This window comes from Canis lupus, chromosome 36, assembly GCF_011100685.1.
Source record: "Canis lupus familiaris isolate Mischka breed German Shepherd chromosome 36, alternate assembly UU_Cfam_GSD_1.0, whole genome shotgun sequence".
Classification (NCBI taxonomy): Eukaryota; Metazoa; Chordata; class Mammalia; order Carnivora; family Canidae; genus Canis; species Canis lupus.
This window is the reverse complement of record NC_049257.1, coordinates 6,036,338-6,063,781: the sequence shown is the minus strand read 5'-3', so window position 1 is coordinate 6,063,781 and position 27,444 is coordinate 6,036,338. Positions and strand designations below refer to the sequence as shown.

The 27,444-nt window shown below is 35.7% G+C and overlaps 1 protein-coding gene across 1 annotated transcript in view; it reads left to right on the top strand.

The window, feature by feature from the left end:
• Window positions 1-27,444, top strand: part of PLA2R1 (phospholipase A2 receptor 1) — a 115,025-nt gene that overhangs the window by 41,307 nt on the left and 46,274 nt on the right. Inside the window, exons 6-11 of the mRNA XM_038584629.1 lie at window positions 258-401; window positions 1,510-1,704; window positions 2,976-3,133; window positions 6,258-6,356; window positions 10,742-10,854; window positions 19,896-20,068. Of these exons, the coding sequence (XP_038440557.1) occupies window positions 258-401; window positions 1,510-1,704; window positions 2,976-3,133; window positions 6,258-6,356; window positions 10,742-10,854; window positions 19,896-20,068 (882 nt within the window). The remainder of the gene's footprint in view (window positions 1-257; window positions 402-1,509; window positions 1,705-2,975; window positions 3,134-6,257; window positions 6,357-10,741; window positions 10,855-19,895; window positions 20,069-27,444) is intronic.

The window sequence follows — 27,444 nt, the reverse complement described above, 5'->3', positions numbered from 1 at the left end:
TAAAACAATAAAAATCGGCTATTGCTATCTTTGTGAAATCATTTGTCATGTCTGGACTAAAACCTATATTAAATCATAGATATAATATAACATAGGATATGCCTTACATGCCAAAGAGAAGGGCTATCTCCCTGATGCTAAAATCTATATTTACATACATATCAAATATATCATATTTGAATAAATAAAGCGACATCAATATATATTAAAATAACTGGTTTTGCCTCTAACATTAAACACACACACTGTATTTTCAGAAATAAATTTTGAGCCATTTGTTGAATATCACTGTGGAACATTTAATTCATTTTTGCCAAGTGCCTGGAGGAGTAGAGATTGTGAATCCACCTTGCCTTATATATGTAAAAAATACCTAAACAACACTGATCAAGAAGTGATTGGTAAGTGTTTTTACTCTAAGTTGTTTTCTTTTTTTTTTAAGATTTTTATTATTTATTTATTTATTCATGAGAGGCAGAGAGAGAGGCAGAGACACAGGCAGAGGGAGAAGCAGGCTCCATGTAGGGAGCCTGACATGGGACTCGATCCCGGGTCTCCAGGATCACACCCTGGACTAAAGGCAGCACTAAACCACTGAGCCACCAGGGCTGCCCTCTAAGTTGTTTTCATGAGTTCCTTACTTGTCCTTTCAATGCACTCAAATTCCTTTATATTTTTGCTAATAACTCATAATTTAAGGCTAGTTTTTATATGAATAAATATATGTAATATATGTAAATAGATTCCAAAGGCACCATGAATTTAACAAATGCACTTAGGTTTTTACTAAAGACCAAAATAACATAAGCATTGAAAATATTGTCTGCTTATTTTTTTAAAAAGTTTGCATTCTCAGTTGATCTGCATTAGATAAACAAGATATGCTTCCTTTCTCTTCTAGTTTTGAGTTTTATTTATGGTTACCCTAGAAATTGAATATAAATTAGAACAGAGTTTTATAAAATTCTTTACTTCATTGATCTCCTATCACACTCTGTATCTTTTATTATCCTTGTCCTCGAAATAACATACAAACTTTTATGTGCGACTAAGACTTAAATACTACCTAATTACAGCCTAATACCTGAAGCCCAATTATTTGTTTTTAAGGTCTATTGGTCTTTTCAGTTTCTGTGGGAATTAATGTCTTAACTCAGAAAGTAGAAATAAAAACATAACCATACCTAAAAGGATCATTACCAGCATAATTAGAAACAACTCCAGATTTTAAGTAATAAACTGAATTATTATTTTTAAAAATTATTCCTTACAATCAGACTTTAACTTTCATTTTTCTTAAAGTGGCTAAGCCTAAGGGTATGGTAAAGTAAGGGAGCTAAGGGAAAAGAAGCAGAATTGTGCCATTTTTTAATGTGGGGATTTTTTTTCATTACGTCTGTTTTTCAAATTGTTAAAGTAATCCTATGTTGATGAAAATTTACATTAAGGTTAATAAGTAACATTTTACAAATTGTGGAAAATGACATTGTTTTTTGTTGGTTTAAAAAGAAAAAGATGCTTGGAAATATTACACTACCCACTGTGAACCTGGCTGGAATCCCCATAGTCATAACTGCTATAAACTTCAGAAAGAAAAAAGGACCTGGAATGAAGCTTTGCATTCTTGCCAGTCTGATAACAGCACATTGATAAACATTGCTTCATTAGCAGATGTGGAGTTTTTTGTAACCCTCCTTGGAGATGGTGAGTGCCAAATGTCTCTGATTTAAGAGGCATGAACTATAATGGAGTTACTATTTTTATTAATGGAGTTGAAAAGAAGTTAAGCTATTTAAAAGTGATTATTTATAGCACATATATCTCCAGTTTCTAAATAATATTCAGGAGTGCAAATTCATTAGATTTCTATAAAATATATGCTCAGAAATTTTGTAACACCTCACATATGCCAGATATATTAGAGGGTTTTTTTTTAAGGGACAAAGGTCATTTCTGGAACTTATAATAAGAACTTAAACCTGCAATTTAGCTTTATGGCCACTACATAGCAGTAGTGTGCTGTGGTCATGTAATCCAAACAATAATGGAATTTCTGAGATAAGTAACTGGATTTTAATAACTTCAGCCAGTGAAAATTTATTTGGTTTGGTAGTTTCAAGCTGTGTGCACATTCAGGAGTTCTGAGCTCCTAGGCCTCCACCCACCTTCTGTCCATCAGAGCAGGTCTCCCCCTATGTTATATATTTGACATAGAATTCTGCTGGGAAAACTTGAAATCATGGAGTTAAAGTAAATTTTTTTTTTTAATGAAAAAAAATCTCCAGAGTCTACTCTGGTGACCTTTTGAAAGTTAGGTTTTTAGTTTAGAATGAAAACAAAAATCCTTCTCTGTCACTTTTTCTTACCTCCTGCATTTGAGATTAAAAGAATCCCGTGGCTGCCTCTGTCTGAATAGGAGCACTTGAACATTTCTCTCAGCCTCCTAGGGTCTTTTCACCTTACCTGGGCTGTCAAACTTTATTTACTTTTCTAGCAACCCCATTGCTCCCATTTTAACGCTTCTAAGAGTTTCTGCTCCTTTTTTCCCCATGGCAGAAAAAAAAAAAGGGGGGGGCAAGAAAAAATATATTGTAAAGGTGGGGTTTTTTTTTTAAGTGCCCTTTTCCTAATCCAGTCAACCTTCCTATTTTTCCTTTCTCTAGGCAGAAGCAAAACCATAGTGTTCAAATCTACTTTTCATATAGTAGCAGGAACTAATTAGAGTCCCAGCAATCTGACTTGCTTTTAAGCTTTGTCCTTGCATTGGTTTTAGCTCACACACTGTCCCACTTCCAAGGTCTTGTCAAGCAGATGGGGTGGTATAGGAGGAAAAGATCTAAGTACATATTTTATATCCAAGCTTAAGCAGGTTTTATTGCAAGAAGGAATAAAGAAGAAATCATTTGTAACAGGCCCGGTACATTATCTCCTTTGCATATAATAGGATTCCTATAATTTACATTTATCTCTTACAGAAAATGCATCAGAAACATGGATTGGTTTGAGCAGCAATAAAATTCCAGTTTCCTTTGAATGGTCTAATGGCTCCTCAGTCACCTTTACTAATTGGCACACACTTGAGCCCCAAATTTTTCCAAATGGAAGCCAGCAATGTGTCTCAGCAGAGCAATCTGTAAGTTGATTTGTTTGTTTAATGCTCACTTTGCTGGACTTGTATTGAGGATCATGTGCATCAGGGACTTGGCTTGTGGCAGGGACTAAGATAGACACAGTCCCTGTTCCTCCAGGGGCTTCCATGCTAGGCAGTAAACATGTACACACAAGAGAAACATGGTAATTATAGTTGTGATGGTAGCTTTGAAGAAATACATGACGCAAAGTTGAAAAACTTGGGTTGGGTCTGCTACTTCAGACAGGGCAGTCAGGAAAGGCTCTCTGAAGAGGTGACATTTAAGATGGGACTTAAAACAACAACAACAAAGACAACTCTTGAGGAGCAAGGAAAGAACATTCCACAGACGGGGACAGCAGCTAGTGTAAAACCCAAAGGATGGCTAAGGCTTGCCATGTTTAATAATCAAAAAGGGGGCCGGTGTGGCTTGAAGGTAGAACGGAAGAGAGACTCAATCAAGAAGGAGCAGAAGGAATGCAAAAATGTGGGGCTTGTAGCCCTGGCATAGGCTTCAGAGAGACAAAGGGCTTGGTTGGATTTACATTTTAAAAAGGAACTGTAGTTGCTATGTGGAAAGTAGATCAGAGAGAGGAAAAATGGAAGCAGAGAAATCAGTTTGGAGGTTACTCCAGGGTTGAATTTGGGTAGCGAATGTAGAGACAAGCAGAGAAATTCAAAGATCCTTTGGAGGATAGAAATTGTTGCTAGATGATCAGATGTGGGGTGAGAGCAGCATAGGTGTTTGGCTTGAGCAACCACCATATTTGTGGATGATGGTGCCATTGACCACCAGGTGAAGTTGGGAGGGGAAGATCTAAGATGTCAGGAAATTACTCTAGAAACTGATGGTTTTAAAGTTTCACTGTCCTGTTAACACAAAAGGATTTCTACAATGTGTGTAACCCCATTGAAAAGTGTGACTTAATGGAAAATTTTGTTCTTTTCCTCATGTGAAGGTAATGGTCCCAGTGGTCTTAACAACACATTTATCTCTATGCTCTAGTCTTTCATTTATCTAAAACATCTGATTAGACTATACAAAATTAGTTTAATCCCAAACCATTTGAACATTTATTATATGTTGAGAATAGACTCAATCTCTTTGATCAGATAGCTACTAAGCTAACTGGTTGAGTTTTAAGTCATTAGGATTTGGTAGACATTCTCGCTCTTTCTTACCACCAAGATACCATAACAAGTACAGCTTAAACCTGCAATTAAATGTTACTTAAGTAGCTTGACAAAGTAACTATGCCAAGGAAACTTGGAAATTATCTAAGCACTTACTTGCAGGGCACATTTCATTGTTTTATCTTTCAGGCTGTCGTAGGTATGCTCAGTTACAATTTAAATGCTGAGGCAGTTCCCAAGTCACATTTGAAGGACAAACAATGACCTCTCTAAATGTTTGTCTTTGGGTCTAACTCCACTGAAAGCCATCATTGTTTATTCTACAATATTTGATGCTTTATTGGTTCACTGGCTTTGAGATAATTAAGATAACCTTCATTTCCTACCATCACTCTCCTTTTTCATTTGACAGACATTGGTATTTCACACAACAGGAGCCAACATTTGGACAGAAAATTATATTTAAGAGAGTAAGGACAGGTATTAATATTATAGGATGTATCAGGACAATGCTGTTGTAAGTGTGGTTCTTGTGTACTCCTTTCTGGAAACTCAGCAGCTCCTTATACAGTGGAGGCGTAAAAAAGAATATTTATTCCCATGAAGTAGATCTCAATATGAATTTAATTATTATAATTAACAAGTTACCTAAGCCTGGGTGATGCCTAATTTGAATGTGAGATCCTAGGAACTGTTTCATTCATGCATTCATTCATCCATCCATCCTATTGTTCTTAAGCAGCTACAGTATGACTGACCTTATCCTTTAGCTGGATGGTTTGCTGGAAGATTCCATGGTGGGAGGGTTGCAGAGCTGCTCTTACAGATGAAGGTGTCAGCCTCCTATACAGTATTCATGTTCCCTTAAAACCCTGCTTGCCTGAGATACCATTTAAAATTTGAATTGTGTGGTTTTAGCCTAAAGGTCTGATTTGTGTTAAAATAACAAATCCTTTGGGAGGATGAAATTTTAATCTGTTAGCAGTTATTGTATATCATTACTAATGTAGGATGTTAGAGCAGCCGTCTGCAGAACTAGACGACATGAAAGTATCTGCCTGTCATATAAAGAAGAAATGGAGTGAGGCTTTGGAAAATTAGTAATAAAGAAGGAGCTTGAACACAAAGATCAGCTATTATAATGTTATCTAGGGTGATTCATGGTAGCTTCCAGGCATTTCCCTAGCATCAGGTTTATACATGTAAGTAGCAAAGCATTCAATTTTATACTTAGAAGTGGTTAAAGAGAGGAAGCAGCATTCTTCCTTGGTCACAGGGATGATTTCATCCAAGTGGCTCTCAAAATGTGGCTCCCAGATCAGAAGCATCAACATCAATTGGAAGCTTGTTAGAAATGCAAATTCTCAGGTCCTACCTGACCTATTAAATGAGACACACTGATCATGAGGCCTGGTCATCTGTGCTTTAGTAACCCTTCCAGATAATTCCGGTACACAGTAAAGTTTGATGAATCACCGCTCTAACCCATCCTTTTAAAAGAAAAATTGAGAGCAGCTTAATATAAATCCAGGCGAAGCCTGTATTAAATCCTGGTTCCAAAGTTTACTGACTATAGGATCTTGTACAAAGTATTAAACCTAACCTTTAAAATGGGAATAATAAAAAAATAAATAAATAAAAATAAAAAATAAAATGGGAACCATAATGCCTACTTCACAGCAACATTGAGATTATATATGACAATTACCCAACATGAAGCCTGGCACATTATCAAGAAACATGAGTGGCCCCTCCCTCCTGCCCACCAACATGGGATTGTGTCTTAGAATTGTTTGCACACTGGAAAGAGCAAGGCCTCCCACTCCCATGTAGAAAGAGCATCAACCCTTCTAAGGACAACACAAAGTCCTGACTCATTACCCCATCCTGAAACACTTATTATTAATTATATTTTTATTCAAAATAACTGATGTTGCCTATCAGCATCAATAATGAAGTTTATTCATTCATCTTGTAACATTTTTCCACTTAGGAGGGACGCTGGAAAGTTAAAAACTGTGAAGAAACACTTTTTTACATTTGTAAGAAAGCAGGCCATGTCCTCTCTGACACTGAATCAGGCTGTCAAAAGGTAAGTGCTATTAACATTGTGTTTAGGTATAGTGACTTCATAACTAGAATAATTTACGCAACAGCAATTTAAAGTGAACCTCTCTTCCTCTCACACCTGCCTTTGCTCCCTCCTCCCTCTCCTACCCCTCCCTCTTTATCTCTCTTCCTTCTTTTCCTTCCTTCCTTCCTTTTTTTTTTCTGACCCTGGGCTGCTTTTAGCAAACCAAGCAATTATTAACTAGGGGCATATTAAGGATTTACAGCACTGTGAAGGGTTGTTGACTACTTTTCTTTTGAAATTAAAAACATAACTGATCCATCTGTATAAACAATGACTGCCATGCGATGCCCCCCTCTCATAGTCTTCCAGTGAAGACTGCTAGAGTGAAAAGAAATGCATTCCTTTGATGGAGAGTGAACTTTTGCACTCAGAGTCTTGCCTTCCTTTTCACTCTTCTTAAACTTAAATATTTGAATAGAATACAATAATGGCAAGAAGCGCATGTTTGCAATATATTTATTATTTGGGAAAGAGATAATAAAAATACTTCCATATTTTAAGTAAAAAAGTATTTTTGGTACTTGACATACTTATTTATTTTTAGTACTTAAAGTAATAAAAAATGTGTAGTATCTCAGGTTTAAAATTAAAAGATAGACAGTTATGTCCTAAATTTCTTAAAATACATCCAATGTCCTGCAGTAAAGTTCTCAACACATGCACTCTCTCTCTCTCTCTTTCTCACATGCACATACACTAAAGAATTTGGGTTTAAATATTGGAGATTCGTATGCATCTTCAAATTTTCCCAAACCTGGCTTTTTATGAAATTCTTTAATTATTTTCTCTTCTACCCATCTCTCCAAGAAACTGCATTTTATTCATTAGTCAATGTGTAAATATATGAATTACTCTTCATACTCTAGGTTAATAACACCTGTGCTGTAGCTGACACGCTACCAAACATTATATCTAATGAGCACAATTCCCAAATTACTTAGAGTTGATTGCTGATCTAATCCCTATCTGATCAGAAATATTGAAAAAAATATTGGTCTTACTGTGGTTTTCAAGGCAACTAAACATGTTGTATTTGCGTTGAAAAGGAAATTAACTCCTTACACAGTAGAAACAGAACTGATGTTCTATTCAAACTTTTGTACACTGCTTCCCTTTTCTGGCTAGCATTACCAATATTTAAAGTTCAGAGTAAATTTGGAGGTCAGAGCCAGTTCTCTAATTTTATGATGAAATTCCCATTTATACTTTTATGTATCAATCCGTGAAAATGGTTTCAAAAGCTTCCTTCCTTTTAGCTAACTGCTTCAGTGCACTTCTCTAAACAGTTTGTACACTCAAAATCAACTTATAAAATATTTCTCACACCACATACAAAAATAAACTCAAACTAGATTAAAGACCTAAATGTGAGACCCCAAACCATAAACATCCTGGAAGAGAAGAAAGGCAGTAATTTCACTCACATTGGCGGTAGAAACATTTTCCTAGATATGTCTCCTAAGGCAAGGGAAACAAAATGTGAAATATACTATTTAGACTACATCAAAATAAAAAACCTTTTGCACAGTGAAAGAAAGCACCAATAAGATGGAAAGGCAACCTACTGAATGGGAGGAGATATTTGCAAATGGTATATCCAATAAGGAGTTAACATCCAAGATATATAAAGAACTTGTACAACTCAACACCTAAAAAATCCCCAAATAATCCAATTAAAAATGGGCAGAGGACTTCAATAGACATTTTTCCAAAGAAGACATACAGGTGCCCAACAAACACATGGAAAGATCCTAACATTGCTCATCATCAGGGAAATGCAAATCAAATCCACAATGAGATATCACCTTATACCTGTCAGAATCTCTAAAGTCAACAACACAAGAAATAACAAGTGTTGGTAAAGATGTGGAAAAAAAGGAATCCTTGGGCATTCGTGCACTGTTGGTGGGGATGTAAATTGGTACAGCCAACTGTGGAAGATAGTATGGAGGTTCCACAAAAATTAAAAATAGAAATACCATATGATCCAATAATTCTACTACTGGATATTTACCCAAAGAAAGCAAAAATACTAATGTGAAAGGATATACGCAACTCTATCTTTATTGCAGCATTATTAACAATAGCCACGATATGGAAGCAACCTAAGTGTCTATCAATAGAGGAATGGATAAGGAAGATGTGGTGTACACACACATCCTCAACACACACAGAGAGGAACATTACACAACCATAATAAAGGAGGAGATTGTGCCATTTGCAATAACATGAATGGAGCTACAGAGTATAATGCTAAGTGAAATAAGTCTGAGAAATACAAATACATATGATTTGACTTATATGTGGAATCTCAAAAAACAGATGAATAAACAAACAAAAAGCAGAATCAGACCTATGAATATATAGAACAAACTGATAGTTGCCTGTGGTGGTGGGGGCAGTGTTGGGCAAAACGAGTGAACATTAATGGGAGATACACTCTTCCAGCTACGGAATGAATAAGTCACAGGAATGAAAGGCACTACATAAGAGGGGAAATTTGCTTGATAATTTCAAAGCAAAAAAAAAAAAAAAGACTTTTTTCCCTCTGAGTTATTTTTTGGGGTTTGTATAATGTGAGCAATTGTAAAGGCACTACATAAGAGGGGAAATTTGCTTGATAATTTCAAAGCAAAAAAAAAAAAGACTTTTTTCCCTCTGAGTTATTTTTTGGGGTTTGTATAATGTGAGCAATTGTTTCAATACTGTCATCATCACCATTTAAAGTGAAATGGCACCTCATGTACAAAAGATACTCACAAATACAATCAATTATTCTTCCCACTTTCACTGGGTGGACAAAGGCTTGTAGTAAAGAGCCTTTGTTTTTCCGGTTATTACTAAGCCACATCCCTCCCCCAGCCACTTTTCTTGAGCCTGTTCAGTTCTCAGATTTTTTTTTTATTATACTAAGCAGCCTGTGATCTGAAAACTACTAATGAAGAAGGAATACTTTGTTAGGAAGGTCAAATTGTCAGCCTTCCTCTGCCTGTCCTTCCAAATACAAAAGCAGTCTAACCTCCCACCCCATCTGGAGTGATCCAGGGGGTTCTGGCTGGAGCTGTCAATTACTCACATAGGTAAGGTTATGGGGAGAGGTTAAGGGAGTGAGTTCAGAGCACACTCCGGCTGGCTGGATTTGGAACTCCTGTGATCCACACCTCATTTAATAATATGTTTTGAACTAAAATAGCTGAGTTCTAAAATAAGGTTTTCTTTAATTTACTGCAAGACTGCGACCTTTTATAAGAAACATAGCAGAAATCATTTTATATCTGATCAAACTCTGGCAAGTATTGGCATGACACAGAATAAAGTGTATTTTAAAAGTTGCGAATACAAAAAAAAAAAACCCTGGTGAATACATAAAAATAGATAGATGTAAGTGGTGTGAATTTGTAGTACTAGAAGAAAAGGAACTAAAATAACTCAGTTAAAGTATAGAAGACTAATGAATGCGTGTCTCCTATAATATATGATTTTAAAGAACAGAGCCACCCTTTGTTGCTCCCAGGGCGGAGCCATGGAGCTGCACATTGATTTGTCATTTTTAAGTGCCAAAGCTTGCTTTCTCTCTCTCTCTCAAAGGATAGCCAGTTGACTTAGGAATAATTTTTTACAAAAAAAAATATATTTTATAAATATATATAGCTTATAAATAAAATTATATTAGCCCAGAATTGAGTCCCAGGTCAGCTTGTTCACTAGCTTCTGACTTTATCCAGGTCTCTAACCTCAGTGAATCTTAGTGGGATAACATGAAATAAGTAATACAAAAGAAAGTTGAAAAAAATACGCACTATCATTTAGATACATATGTATCTATAAATGTTTAAGGTCACTGCCTACACTGTCTCCCTTTGATTCTCCAAACTCCATAGATATTATTATTATGTTCATTTTACAGAGGAGAAAATTAAGACATTTAGAGGCTAAATAAAGTTGCCCAGGAGTAGAGCCAGTACTCAAACCTGTGCATTCTTCCTTCAAAGCCAGCACTCTTAAATTCCACCATCCTGTAAGAACCGTTTGTATGAAGCAGAGAGAGAGAAAAAGAGAGATCTTGAGTGAGTGCCCCTTTGTTTTCATCTGTTTGAGCTTTAAGATTTCAGGTGCATTGAAACTTTTAGGTTTTAATGATTAATAAAATGAATATAGAAGTGGCTGTAGCTAATGGCATTACCAGGTAAAACACAAAGATTTCAAGACAAAAATTCAAGTTTTGAGTTTTGAGTGGGTCAGAGAAAAAGAGTTATGCAAGTAGTAAATGAGAATACACAAAAACGATATTGTGCTGTTTGAATCAGATTATGTTCTTGATTTTTTATTTCCTTTTTTTTAAGGGATGGGAGAGACATGGTGGATTCTGTTACAAAATCGACACTGTCCTTAGAACTTTTGACCACGCCTCCAGTGGTTATCACTGTCCTCCTGCACTTGTGACCATTACAAACAGGTAAGGTAGAAATTTTCTATCAGAAACATGACTGTACTTTTTTGACAGGAGGGCTCCTGGGATGATAAAATCTAGTGGTAATCAGTAACTTGTCAAAATCTAAAGTGTACTGTACATTAGAGTATTAAATTATTTAAATTATTGATTGAGATGAATTTAAATCATACAACGTTATTCCAAAATCAATTTTTGAGTAACAAAGAGAAAATTTAAGATGACTTTTATTTTCCATAAAGATTTATTAATTATTTAGCTTTGCTAATATATTCAGTTGTATTTAGATTTTATCTAAAGGCTTGTAATGGAAACGAAGTATGTTATTTAAAAATCAAGTATGTTTTTAATGTAATGTGTGTGAGTGATGTGGGTTTTCTTTTCTAAAAAACAAAGTATAGCTAAACTGTGGAGGATTTTCAAATGCTTCCCCATTGCTTCTTAGCTCTAAGTTGGCTTCAACGTAGACTTCTCTCTGCACAGGCGTCTTCTCCACACTAACAGAGAAACTGTGTCCCTTTGACACTCCACAGAATTTGCCACATGCTATAGAATTGTAATAGGGAATAAAAGTACCAATAGTGGAAATGACTTCAGTGTCATTATCAATACCAGAACAATGAGGGCTGGGAAACCGAGTCAGCCAAGCTGAAGACGAAAACAAGGAAGAACCTTCAGTGGTTGCATGGGAACCTATACCTGCAAAGCTAGTCACTTGCTTTCTTACTGAGGCTGTTGCCTTTAAAAATATCCACCGAAGACCGAGAAACAAGACAACTGACACTATGGTTTTATCTAGAGACGCTCCACACATAGGTCTAACCTCTAGGAGGAATTGTGATTTCTCTGCTCTCCCCACAGAGGAAGTCAACATTCAGTGCCGTCAGGATTTCTTTCTTGCTCTTACCTCTTACCTTCTTTCCCAGTCTTTCCTCCAAGTCATGCACAGAATGTGCACACGCACATGCACACGTGACTGGATTGATAGCACTTGGCAAAATAAATTGCCTAGTGAGACATTTTGTGCTCAGGAGACCCTTCCTTCAGGAATAGCACCACCCTTGATGTGTCACAGTGTTGTTTTGGGCTCTATCATCCTTCTTCCCAGAAGAGCTGACAAGCAAAAGGAAGCCTATACCTTCAACTCGCTCACCCACCCAAAAGGTTTCAAGAACACCTTGGGTTAGAAGTCCTCCAGTAAGTGAGCCCACATTGGGCTTTATTCAGGAGCCTGATCAATGGAGCTATGCTCTTTTGTTAATTATAACGTAATTATGTTTTTCACTAAAGAAAATAAGTCTAATTCGTTTCACCTGTCTCTTATGTCTTATTCTTTCTTTTCTTTTTTTGTGTGTAATATTCCTTGAGTACCTGTCACATACCTGGCACTGTGTTAATTACTTTTCATATGCTATCTGACAAGGCAAAAAACCAATGGTCAAGAATTTATTAGAAAATTATTTATTAAATATCTATATTGTGAGAGGCACTGTGTTCAACACTGGCATGCTGTACAAAAGAAATAAAAGGCATGGTGTAATTGTCCAGGTGCCACTTGCAGGCCAACAGCTTAGGAGATAGAACATAGAAATATGAAACAAGTGAAGAAGGTGGAAGAACATAATAAATGGATAAATTCAAAGTGACATTACAGATAACCTATAATGTCAGTGTGACCAAAGTAGGGGAGAAATCTGTTAGCGTTCAAATGCTTCTTTTTCTCAGAATCCTGGAGACCTCCTACAAATAACAGGAAGTGTCTGTTATCTACCTGGTTTCATTTCCTCCAAAACTGGATACAAGAATATGTTATAAATGATTTATTTTTTATAAACTGTATTCAGTAGCCAATACTAATGTATGGTCTAGCTCTAAAGCAGAACTATAGCATAGCTAAATTTGTTTGCATTCCATCCACAACCCCGTAGGCCCACCCAGGTGACCTTGTGCTAGTATGCTACTCAATGAACAGTCAAGCCCCTGCAGTTCTAACCATTAGCCCCAGAGAGGCATCTCTCCCAGACAGTTACCACGTGTGTACACTGCCCTGCAAACATGTCTACATCCAAAGCAGTGACTCCAACAGAGACATGCAAGTTGAGGAAAGGAACGGCCCCACATTCTTAATTTTTATTCATTCAGACTCCATCAGGTAAGAAACAAAGACCCACACTATACCTCATTCTTTGAGGGACATCACACAACAAAATTTTTCAACAGTGTCTTTTGTCGAGAAGGTGGGACAGTAGAGGGAAAGTCTCCTCAGGTCCAGGAGTGTCCACTAGCAGTCTTGGTAATCATTTTCTTCCATTACCAATTTCCTGTTTGACTTAAGACACTCTTGTCACTCATCAGTGCCCAAGCTTGCAGTTGCTAATTGATTTTCCAGTCTTCTGCACAATTGAGGACAGATATGATGGGCACAATTAGAACCACCTGCTACAAATTTCTAATTTCTTTCGTTATCAACCTACTGCTCCTGGTCTAGGACATTTAACACTTTGTGGAATAGAGAGGAAGAAAACAGACCCTTATTGCGAATATCAGAAGGTTATTTTCTTGCTAACTCTTAACAAATTTTTTTCATACCTGGGCACTTGACTTCCATATAGGGCATGACTACAAAACTTGAGTTCCAGAGTTACCATGGATAATTGTATAAATGCATGTATATCATGAATCAGTCAATATGGAATATTTGGCATAAAATAATCCAAATAACATTTAATTTTTTGCATTTTGCCAAAAGTAAAAAAATCCTAGAATATTATATTTTCTCCTAGGTTTAAATGTGCATTATTTTCAAGCATTTTTACAGCTCTGCTATTTTCCTGCAACCAACGTACCCCCTAAACAATTTTTCCCCCTGAACACTTTTGAAGTTAATTATTTATTGTGATATACACAATACATACAAAATGTGTAGAATATACGATGTATCATTATAACCATTATTAAATGTACAGTTCAGTGGCATTAAGTACAGTTGTATTATTGCACAATCTTCACCACCACCCATTTCCATAACTTTTGCATCTTCCCAAACTAAAATTCTGTACCCATTAAATAATAATTCCCCATTTCCCTCTGCCCCAGCTTTGGGCAACCATCATTCTACTTTCTATCTCTATGAGGTTTAACTGCTCTAAGTTAACACAGAGGAATCATGCAGTAGTTGTCCTATTGTATCTGGTTTATTTCACCTAGTTTAATGTCCTTTAGGTTAATCTATGTTGTAACATGTGTCAGAATTTCCTTCTTTTTTTTTAAGATTGTATTTATTTATTCATGAGAGATACAGAGAGAGAGAGAGGCAGAGACACAGGCAGAGGGAGAAGCAGGCTCCATGCAGGGAGCCTGATGTAGGACTCGATCCTGGGTGTCCAGGATTACGCCCTGGGCTGAAGGCGGTGCTAAACCTCTGAGCCACCGGGCTGCCCAGAATTTCCTTCCTTTTTAAGGCTGAATAATATTCCTTAATATGTATATACCACATTTTGTTTATCCATTCATACAATTGACATGAGATGCTTCCACCTTTTAGCTATTGTGAAAAATGTTCCTGTGAAAATGAACTTACAAATATCTTTCAAGTCCCTGGTTTCAATTCTTTTGGGTAGTATGCCCAGAAGTGGAATTTCTGGATGATAATTCTATTTTTAATTTTTTGAGAAACAGCCATCAGCAGCACCATTTTACATTCCCACCAGCAGTGCACAGGAGTTCCAATTTCTCCAATTTCTCTTAGCCAACACTTGTTATATTGTTTTTATAAAATAGCCATCCTATAGGTATGAAATAGTATTTTTTTGTTGTTATAACTTGCACTACCCTAATGATTAGTGACATTGAGTGTCTTTTCTTGTGCTAATTGGCATCTGTATATCTTCTTTGTAGAAATGTCTATTCAAATCCTTTACCCATTTTTTATTTTTTTAAAAAAGATTTTATTTATTTATTCATGAAAGACAGAAAGAGAGGTAGAGACATAGGCAGAGGGAGAAACAGGCTCCTCACAGGGAGTCCGATGTGGGACTCAATTCTGGAATCCCGGGATCACACCCTGAGCCAAAGATAGCCGCTCAACCGCTGAGCCACCCAGGCGTCCCGTTTACCCATTTTTTAATTGGACTGTTTATTCTTTGTTGAGTTGTAGTAGTGCTTTATATATTCTGGATATTAATCCCTTATCAGAGACATAATTTGCAAATACATTGTTCTATTCTGTGAGTTGCTTTTTCACTCTGTTGATGTCCTTTGATGCACAGACTTAAATTTTGATTAAGTCTGTTTTATCCATTCTTATTTCGTTGCCTGTGCTTTTGGTGTCATATCTAAGAAATCATTGCCACATTAAATGTCATGAAAATTTCCCCTTTTTTTAAATGAGTGTTATAATTTTAGCTCTTGTGTTTAGGTTTTTGATCCATTTTCAGTTAATTTTTGTAAATGGCATAAAGTGAGAAGAGTCCAGCTGTATTCATCTACAGGTAGATATCCAGTTTTCCCAACATCATTGTTGAAAAGACTGTCCTTTTCCTGTTGAATGGTCTTGGCACCCTTGTGGAAAATCATTTGACTCTATTTGCAAATGTTTATTTCTAGGTTCTCTGTTCTATTCTATTAATCTATGTCTGTCTTTATGCTGGTTCCACACGGTTTTTTATTATTGTACTTTCAGTAAGCTTTGAATTCAGGAAGTGTGAGACCAACTTTGTTCTTTTTCTTTTAGTTTTGTTTTGGTTTGGGTTTGTTTTTTTTTTTTCTATTCAGGATCCTTTGAAATTCCATATGAATTTTAAGATGGATTTTTCTATTTCTGCAAAAGACATCATTGGGATTTTAACATGGACTGCATTCAATCTGTAGATCACTTTGGGTAGTATGGATATTTAAACAATTGGTTTTTCAATCTATGAACATAGGATTTCTCTCCATTTATTTGGGTTTTCTTTCATTTCTTTCATCAGCGTGTTGTAGTTTTCAATGCACAAGTCTTTTGCCTCCTCAGTTAAGCTTATTCCCAAGTATTTTTAAAATTTTTGATGCTATTATATACAAAATTGTTTTTGTAGTTTCCTTTTCAGATTCTTCATTGTTAGTATATAGAAATGCAACTGATTTTTGTGTGCTGACTTGGCGTCTTGAACTTTGCTGTATTTATTAGTTCTATAGAATAATAGAATGCAGTTAACTTTATTTTTATTTATTTTATATATTTTTTAAAAGAATTATTGATCTGAGAGAGACAGTTAGAGAGAGCATCCACAAGTTGAGGGAAGGACAAAGGTAAAGAATCTTCAAGCAGACTCCCCATCGGGTGAGGAGCCTGACAATATGAGGCTCAATCCCGCAACCCATGAGATCATGACCTGAGCCGAAACCAGGAGTCAGACATTGAACCAACTGAGCCACTCAGGCACTCCTAAGATTCTTTTAAAAAACATATTTTAGTTATCCTCTTTAAAATTATGCAATAAAAACATTCTGATTGGTATAAATTTAAACAAGCCAGAAGAATATAAACTAAAAAATGAAAGTGCCCTCTCACTGCCATTCCTCCTCCCTCCCAACCAATCCCACTTCTCTCCCATTAACAGTTAACAAAGGTAACTGACATTAACAGTTTGGAATTTGTTCTTGTGTGTATGTTAAGTATCTTTTTAAAGTCTCTATTTCTCCTCTAGTCTTTTGCAATAAACAACAGCCAAAAACTTAATATTTCAGGTCCTTGAAGAATGCCACCAAAAACTTCTTGTAGTAATAATCATGTGCATGTCTCCCATTTTAAAGCTACTAATATTCTATTTCTATTCTTTATTTAAAAGAAAGAGAAAGAAATTTATGATTTTTCAGTTAATTTTTGTAACGGTATTAAAATAAGAAGAATCCAACTATTCATTCAGCAATAGAGTCAGTTATTTGAATATGGTATTAAAAATGTTAACAATTATGTTATTAAAAAATCCCATTGTAATTATTCATTTCAAAGTTGAATACCTCCTAAGTGGATCACTATATGTAAAACTATTACTATATATATATATATATTTTTTTTTTTTTTTAAGTGAAATAAGCTCTCTAGTGAAGCTGCATCCAGTTCATTACTTTTTTTCTTATTTCTCATTTTAGGTAATACAAACACTGCTGAGTGTTGTGTTACTCACAGACAAGAAACATATTTTTTTTTCAGCTACATTTTGTCACTGGCTAAATGGATAAAGAAATATGTTCAGTTAGAGATTCAAATACACAATATCTCCTTTTGAAGTGTGAATTTTTTAAATGTAAAATTTATTTTGAAATGACAAAATTTGTCAATGTATCCCAAAAATATGTATTGCTGCCTTCAAATTGCACTTTTAAAATTAAAATGTAATGTTTAGCACCATAAATAACAATTTCTCATCAAACTGATGGAAATTCAGGATATATTTTTCGTATTTACATTGAAAATGCACATTTGACTTCTTAACTTTTTTAAGGAGTTGATTGGAAAACATTATTTTTCTGATTTTAAGAATGATTTCCCTAAAAATTTGATTTTTTTATAAGTAGTTACACATATGCAATTTGTTTTTCTAAAAAATAACAATTTTTACTTTACTGAATTCCTTAGATATAATATGTTATTCTGGTTCAAATAATAATATAAAAATATGTATATATGGTTACTTTTTGTCTTATGTCACAGCAACATTTGAATTATATAATCCACTGAAACCAGACAAAAAGTCCAAATTTAAAAAAAAAGAAAAAGACTTTAAAAGATCATCTGCTCTATTACTGTAAGCAAGAGCTTTCACAACACTTTTAAGTGTTTGGGACCAAATAGTGAATGGTAACAAACATAAAATGTCCTCTTATTTCTTTATCTGTTGGAAACAGACACTCCAAAGGCTGCATGCTATGATCTAAAGTTAAGTTTTTAGAATATATGATTTAAAAGAAAGACATATTTCCTGAATTTCTTTATTAACAATGATACCTTCTAAACTGTACCAAGAAAACTAGAGTCCTGATTTGAAGGTTTTAGGATCTAATGTATGAGTGTTATAAGCAACTACTTAAAAGATACTTGCCCATTTAAGAAGCACAAGGTTTCTATTGTTTTTTTGTTGGGGTTTTTTTTTTTGGGGGGGGTCTATTGTTTTAAGCAATCATTAATAGTGATAAAATAGCAAATCAGAGTAGACTAAATAAATCTAAAACCAACAGGGAACAAAACCAAAATGTTGTTATGAATAGTGACACCAGTAGCCAAGTTCACAGACAACGTTTTTTCTCCATTATCCAATAAATGCCATAGTACAAGGTAATGGAAGAACCAGTAATATCTCCTGGGTTTGAACCAGCACAGTAACGGTGGTCTGGCCATAGCCTCCATGATGAAGTGCCTTGCTGGCCTCCTAAGACAGCAATCAAAGGCACTGGCTGGGCATGATAACAATGCAACTCTGTCTCAGAGAAGAGAAGGAAAAGCAGATCCTAAGTTATGAGAGCATGCCATTGAAAGCATAAGGAAAATTACAATAGCATCTAGATAATGTTTAGTTTTATGTACTTTCCTTTTGAAACACATTTACATAAAACTCTGCCACTGCAATCTGGTTAAAAAAGAACTTTTCTAGTTTCAAATGTGTGCTCTTTCGATTATTAATAGAGTACAGAAAATATTTACTAAAGCATAATAAAAATCCATATGCTCCGCAAAGAGGAATATCATGGGTGCCTAAGATCGCTAAATATTGGTAGTGATGTTCATAAGGCAGTTAAAAATTTTAGTTCTTTTCTCTCTTCTTTCCATTTCCTTTGGAACTCTTCTATTCTTGAACGACCCCATTGCTTTTGTTTCCCTTAGCAACTGAAGTATGCATGCTAATGAAAAAATTCCAGAATTGGATGAAAACATCTAATTTGCTTTCCTGGGTTTCCTGGGTAATCTCATCAGGTCTACCCTTTCTTACTGACTCAGCAGTTCTGGCCAAAAGTCACCACTGTTTGAAATGTGTTTCCTCAAAACTTCAGATGTGGGATGCCTGGGTGGTTCAGTGGTTGAACGTCTGCCTTCAGCTTAGGGGTGTGATCCCAGAGTCCCGGGATCGAGTCCCACATCGGATTCCCTGCAGGGGGCCTGCTTCTCCCTCTGCCTGTGTCTCTGCCTCCCTCTGTGTCTCTCATGAATGAATAAATAAAATCTAAAAAAAAAAAAGAAAAAAAAAACTTCAGATGTGTTGAAAATAAATTTTTCAAGGTAGTTTACATCTTAGTTTAAAATTTCAGCGCCAGTTAAATTTTAATCCTCACATTTTTCTATTAGATATTCATGTGGAAGCATATATACAAATTTTCCAGATTCCACTTTTGATGCATTCATGTTGGGAAAGGAGAACTGCCACCAATCAATGAACACTAATTCACTCAGCCGTGTGGGAAAAATATTAGTGGGTGTACATCCTTGGTTTAGTTCCTAGGGTTTTAAAATTATCTTCAGTGAATGCACACATATGAACACATTTGAATAAGCCAATGACTCCATGTGCTTGTGAACAAACTGATTTGGGAGCCATAAAATTGCTACTCCAATCTCTGTTCCATTCTCACTAGGCAAGTATGGTGGGTGGGTGCATGTGAACTCCATGTTGGCAATGTTCATTCCTCTTCCCCACCGCACAAACATTATGGCAAGGTATGTGCTTGTAGCCTAATTACAAAACAGGGACATGTTGTGCCAAGGAATATTTTGCTAGCTTTATGGACTTTACCAACTATACTCTGAAACTGGAGCTGGACTCTATTCCTTGAAAGAATTAAGCCTTGTCTTTGAGACTCAAATTTTCCTCACTCATCTATTTCTGGGAATTGCACAGACATTTGGCATGTATTAGTAATGTTCAGGGTCTTTGAGTATTTTTCTGCTCCATGTTCTGAAGAATTCATCAGAAATGTTTACCCTGGTGCCATTTTGTGCACTTCATTATGCTTTAATGACTTTTTTTTATGGCCCAGAAACTTACTATAATCATTCCTTTTTTTCCATTTTTAAGGTTTGAACAGGCTTTTATTACCAGTTTGATCAGTAGTGTGGTAAAAACGAAGAACAGTTATTTTTGGATAGCTCTTCAAGATCAAAATGATACAGGAGAATACACTTGGAAGACGGCATGGGGGCAGAAGTCTGAGCCGGTGCAGTACACACACTGGAATGCACGTCAGCCTCGTGAGTAGAGGGGACTACAATACCACTTCTCCCTCCTGTTTTCTTTGACCAAAATTCCTTCCACCCCATGATACACCTCCTTTGGTGCTTCTTTTATGTTTTCTTATTGCCTAAATCAATTAAAACAATTACCACAGGTTCTCAGGGGGTGACCTATGGCTGGCTATTTTTAAAAGTATAATTCGTGTGACATTTGACAGGTTCAAGGTATAAATTCATTGCTCAAGATCACATATGCCTTTATTAGCAGGAAGTCCAGTTTCTTCCTTCTAAAGTCTTTTCCCCATCCCCATCCCCAACCCCCTCATCGTCCAAGAATCGCAGGGGTTTACTCAGGCCAGAATAGTCTGTTATACTTCAAAGCACACTGAATGGGCACATATGGACATATCTGTCAGTCCACAGTCAGTGCCACTCTGCTGTGGAATGCAGGCCCATTACTTAGGTAAGACTTTCATTAATCCGTCTCCTCCATGGACCTCTGTGGTAACTTAGCCAAGATTTCAGAGTTAGAGCTCTATTAGTTCACTCTCATAAGCTCAGCTCTAGATCCCAAAACATGAAACTGTACCAGGTTAGTCAGTTTCAGAGAAGCAAATGGCTCCAGCCACAACCTACACTAGAACTAGGCCCTATGGAACAGGACACCAACCGGGACTTGACACCCTTTTGCCTCAACATGAGTTCCTATTTGGATGCCTTGGTCCCTATTTTACTTGTGGGTCTCAATCAGGCTACCCCAAGAAATGATAGGCAATATGTTACCTCTACATTTGTTTCTGGAGGAAACGGGGCCTCAGGCTCTTCCCTGAGGAAAGATAAATATTATTGTAATATTATCAAAATAATTTTCATAAATCAAACATGTAATAATAATTAGTCAAATGACTAAATATATCAATTAAAAGAGATTGTCAGAACAGATCAAAACATAAGACCCAACCATATGTTGACTACAAGAAACCCACTTTAAATACAAAGACACATGTAGATTAAAAGGATGGAGAAAGATACACTATACAAATACTAATCAAACAAAGGCAGTAATAGCTATATTAATTTCACACAGCAGACTTCAGAATAAGGAAATTTTTCGGGGATTAAAAAAATGAACATTACGTAATGGTAAAGGAGTCAGTACTCTAAGAAGATATAACAGCCCTGAATGTGTATGTGCTTAATGGCAGAGTGTCAAAATACATGAGAAAAAAGCTGATAGAACTGCAAGGAGAAATAGATGAAGCTACTATTACAATTGGAGACTTTAACACTCCCCCTATCAGATATCTATGGACTACCTAATCCACCAAGATCAAATTACACATTCTTCTCAAGCTCACATGAAATATTTGCTAAGATAGACCACATTCTGGCCATAAAACACATTTTAACAAATTTAAAAGAATAGAAATCATCCCCGAATAGCTAGGAGAATATTGAAAAAGAAAACCAAAGCCGGGGCATCACAATGCCAGATTTCAGGTTGTACTACAAAGCTGTGGTCATCAAGACAGTGTGGTCCTGGCACAAAAACAGACACATAGATCAATGGAACAGAATAGAGAACCCAGAAATGGGCCCTCAACTCTATGATCAACTAATACTCGACAAAGGAGGAAAGACTATCCACTGGAAAGAGGACAGTCTCTTCAATAAATGGTGCTGGGAAAATTGGACAGCCATGTGCAGAATTCTCTTACACCATGCACAAAGATAAACTCAAAATGGATGAAAGATCTAAATATGAGACAAGAATCCATCAAAGTCCTAGAGGAGAACACAGGCAACACCCTTTTTGAACTTGGCCACAGCAACTTCTTGCAAGACACATCTATGAAGGCGAGGGAAACAAAAGCAAAAATGAACTATTGGGACTTAATCAAGATAAAAGGTTTCTGCACAGCAAAGGAAACAGCAAAACAAAAAGACAACCTACAGAATGGGAGAAGATATTTGCAAATGACATATCAGATAAAGGGCTAGTATCCAAGATCTATAAAGAACTTATTAAACTCAACAGCAAAGAAACAAACAATCCAATCATGAAGTGGGCAGAAGACATGAACAGAAATCCCACAGAGGAAGACATAGACATGGCCAACAAGCACATGAGAAAATGTTCCACATCACTGGCCATCAGGGAAATACAAATCAAAACCACAATGAGATCCCACCTCACACCAGTGAGAGTGGGGACAATTAACAAGACAGGAAACAACAAATGTTGGCGAGGATGTAGAGAAAGGGGAACCCTCTTGCACTGTTGGTGGGAATGGGACCTGGAGCAGTGACTCTGGAAAACTGTGTGGAGGTTCCTCAAAGAGTTTAAAAATAGAACTGCCCTGCAACCCAGCAATTGCACTGTTGGGGATTTACCCCAAAGAGACAGATGCAGTGAAATGGCAGGACACCTGCACCCCAATGTTCATAGCACCAACGTCCACAATAGCCAAACTGTGGAAGGAGCCTCAGTGTTCATCGAAAGATGAATGGATAAAGATGTGGTCTATGTATACAATGGGATATTACTCAGCCATTAGAAATGACAAATACCCACCATTTGCTTCAGTGTGGATGGAACTGGAGGGTATATTACGCTGAGTGAAGTAAGTCAATTGGAAAAGGAGAAACATTATATGGTCTCATTCATTTGGGCAATATAAAAAATAGTGAAAGGGAATAAAGGGGAGAGGAGAGAAAATGAGTGGGAAATATCAGTGAGGGTACAGAACCTGAGAGACACCAGATTCCTGGGAACAACTCTGGGAAACAAACAGGGGGTGGTGGAAGGGGAGGTGGGCAGGAGGTTGGGGTGACTGGGTGATGGGCACAGAGGGAGGCACTTGATGGGATGAGCACTGGGTGTTATGCTATATGTTGGCAAATCTAACTCCAATAAAAAATATATACAAAAAAAAAGAATAGAAATCATACAATGTCTTCTCTCAGGCTACAGTAAATTAAACTAGAAACCAATAACAGTTGAAAGATCCTGAAATACTTAGAGATTAGACCATACATTTCCAAATAACACATGGATCAAAGAAGAAATCTCAAGAGGAATTTTAAAACCTTTTAAACTAAATGAAAATGAAAATACAACTTATCAAAATTTGTAAGATGCAGAGAAAGTAATGCTTAGGGGAAAATTTAAGGCACTAAATGCATATATGAGAAAAAAAGAAATATCTAAAATCCATAATCTAAACTTCTACTTTAGGAAACTAGAAAAAGAAGAGAAAATTAAATCCAAAGTAAGTCAAAGAAAATAATGATAATTAGAGCAGAAATCAATAAAATTGAAAATAGGAATTCAATAAAGAAAATCAACAAAACCAGAATTAGGTTCTTTCAAAAGATCAATGAAATTGATAACCCTGTAGCCAGACTAAAAAAAGAGAGAAGACACAAATTACTGATATCACAAATAAAAGAAGGAGCATCACTATAGCTCCCAGAGGCATTAAAAGGATAATAAAGAAATATTATGAACAACTCTATATCCACAAATTTGGTAACCTAGATGAAACTGACCAGTTCCTTAAGGTACAATCAGCCAAAATTCACACAAGAAGAAATAGACTATTGAAGTAGGCCTATAGCTATTAAAGAAATTGAAACAAAAATTCATAACTTCCAAAACAGAAAGCACTAGGTCCACAAGGGTTCACTGGTGAATTCCATTAAACATTTAAGGAAGAAATTACACCAATTCTCTACAATCTTTTCCAGAAGTTAGAAGCAGAGAGAATACTTGCTGTCCCATTCAGAGTCCAGCATTACCCTAATACCAAAATCGGACAAAGATATTGCAAAAAAAGAAAATTACAGACCAATGTCTCTCATGAAGAGAGTAGCAAAAATCTTCAATGAAATATTAATTAAATTAAATCCAACAGTATAAAAAACAGTTATACACCACAACCAAGTGAGATTTATCTCAGTTATACAAGGATGATTCAACATTCAAATATTAATTAGTGTAATCCATCACATCAATAGGCTATTTTAAAAAGTCACATAATCATATCAATAGGTGCAGAAAAACAAGTGACAAAATCCAACACCTATTTGTTTTAAAAACTGTTAGCAAACTCGGAGTACAGGAGAACTTCCTCAACTTTATAAAGAACATCTACAAAACCCACAGATATCATACTTAATGGTGAAAAAAATAAAAGCTTTCCCACTAACATCAGGAAAAAGGCAAGAATGTTCCCTACCAACACACCAACACTTCTTTTAAACATTGTAACTAGAAGTCCTCACTAATGCAATAAGACCAAAAAAAAAAAGGCAAATAAAAGGTATACAGATTGGAAAGAAAGAAATAAAACTTTGTTCACAGATGATAAGATTGTCTATGTAGAAAATAAGAATCAATTAAAAAAACCCTTGAACTAATTAATACGTGATTATAGCAAGATTGCAGCATAAAAGATTAGTGAACAAAGGTCAATTGCTTTCTTATGTAATAGCAATGAACAAGTGGAGTTTAAAATTAAAAACATTATCATTTACATTAGCACCCTCCATATTATAACACTTATATATAAACCTAACAGAAAATGTATACAACAATCTATATGAGTAAAACTATAAACTTTAATGAAATAAATCAAAGAAGAACTAAATAAATGGAGAGATATTCCATGTTCATGTATAGAAAAACTCAATATTGGGAAAATGTCAGTTTTTCACAAACTGACCTGTAGATTCAGTACTATCCCAGTCAAAATCCCAGCAAGCTACTTTGTGGACATTGACAAAGTGATTTTTAAGTTTATATGGAGAGACAAAATAGCCAACTCCATATTGATGGAGAAGAACAAAGTCAGAGAACTAACACTATCTTACTTCAAGACTTACTATAAAACTAAAGTAATCAAAACAGTGTGGTATTAGGGGGGAAAAAAAAGACAAATCAACAGAACAGAACAGAGAGCCCAGAAATTGACTGACATGCACCACAGACCTAAATGTGAATCACAAAGCTATGATACTCCTAGAAGATAACATAGTAGAAAACCCAGATGACCTTGGGTCAGGCAATGACTTTTTAGATACAACACCAAAGGAACAATTCATGAAAAAACAATCTTCGTTAAAACTTAAAACTTCTGCTCTGAGAAAGACAATGCCAAGAGAATGAGAATTCAAGCCACAGACTTAGAGAAAATATTTGCAAATACTACATCTGATAACGGACTGTTACCCAAAATATGCAAAGAATTCCTTAAACGCAACAATAAGGAAACGAAGGACAGGATTTAAAAATGGACAAAAGACCTGGGGTACCTGGGTGGCTCAGTCAGCTGAGTATCCAACTCTTGGTTTTGGCTCAGGTCATGATCTCAGAGTCGTGAGTCTGAGCCCCAAGTTAGGCCTCCCACTCAGCAGGGTGACTGCATCAGTCTCTCCTTCTACCCCTCCCTCTGTTCACACTCTTTCTCTAAAATAAATTAAATATTTTTTTAAATGGACAAAGCTTAAACAAGGAAGATATATAGATGGCAAATGAGCACATGAAACTATGTTCAACATCATGTATCACTAGGAAATTGTAAATTGTGATGAGATACCACTATTAGAATGACCAAAGTCCAAAACACTGACAGTATCAAATGCCAATGAGACTATGGAACAGGGACACTCATACATTGCTAGTAGGAATGCAAAATAGTACAGCATAGCACTTTCAAAGATAGTTTGACAGTTTCTTACAAAACTAAACATACTCTTACCATCACATAACCCAGCAATCATACTCCTTGGTATTTACCCGAATAAACTGAAAACTAATGTCCACATAAAAATCTACACATGGATTTTCATAGAAATTTTATTCATACTTGCCAAAACTTATAATCAGTCAAAATGGCCTTGAGCAGGTGAATGGATAAAGTATAGTATAGCAGACAAGGTAATATTATTCAGTGCTAAAAAGAAATGAGCTACCAGGCCATTAAAAAAAAAAAATGGAAAAGGGGATCCCTGGGTGGCTCAGGGGTTTAGTGCCTGCCTTCAGCCCAGGGCATGATCCTGGAGTCCAGGGATCGAGTCCCACGTCGGGCTCCCTGCAGAGAGCCTGCTTCTCCCTCTGCCTGTGTCTCTGCCTCTCTCTGTGTGTCTCTCAAGAATAAATAAATAAAATATTTTTAAAAAATAAAAATAAAAGAAATGGAAGAAACTTAAATGCATATTACTAGTGAAAAAGGCCAGTTGAAAAATCTACATACTACATGATACCAACCATTGACAAACGCAAAACTACGGGACAGTTAAGAGAATACTTGTAAAAAGTTGTTTGGAGGGGAGGTAGGGATAAATAGGCAGAGCACAGAGGATTTGGGGGGCAAAGAAACTATTCTATATGGTAATACAGTGATATATATATATATAAACATTTGTTCAAACCATAGCATGTATAACATCAACAATGAAATCTAATGTAATGTAAATCATGGATTTGGGGTTAATAATGATGTGTCACTCTAAATTTTAACAGATGTACCATTGTGGTATGGGATATCAATAGTGGGGAAGGTTTTACATATATGGGGCAGGAGGTATAAGGGAAGACTGTATTTTCCATTCAATTTTGCTATGAATCTGAAATGCTCTAAAATACATAGTTTATTATTATTTTAAACTATACTTTTTAAAGATGCCAGCAAGGTGAGTGAAGTTAACACAAATTACATTTTTGTGTATAAACACTGGTATATATATATATATATATATATATATATATATATATATATATATAGTAGAAACCAGTGACTTTGCATGGCTCTATAAAAGAAACATTATAATTTAGTCAATAAACAACCTACTCATTCTACAAATTTATGAATAATATTAAAATGCAGAGAATAGTAAAGTTCCATGTCGTACTATTACTGAAAAAAAAAAAAAAAGCTCAGGTTTCATTTCTAATATACTTTGGAATTTTGTTAGGAATGTCTATACCTGTCAAAATAAATTAATACATTTTGAGTAGACAAAGTCTTGATTTTTACCTTCCTTGGGGCATATTTGGATGTCTAAAATCTGAAACTGAGGCAGAGCTCCTTGTCATTCATAAGTTTCTGCTATAATTTATTTGAGTGGCACTACTCTTTTCCTGTTCTCCCTGAAGCAAAAATAATATCATGATGCTCAGTTTGGCTGCCCGTGTTGACTGACATTGAGTAAATTGTCTCTGAATAAGATGAAAATGTAAATCTTTTTCTGAAGAAAATAGCAATATAAAAACCTCTGTGTTTCTTTTTTTCTTTTAAATTGCAGTTTGCAGAAACACCATCCTAAATCACATTTTTTCCCCTGCCTGTCATGAAAGTATCCATTAACTTGGTCCTCATGTCAGAATCTTA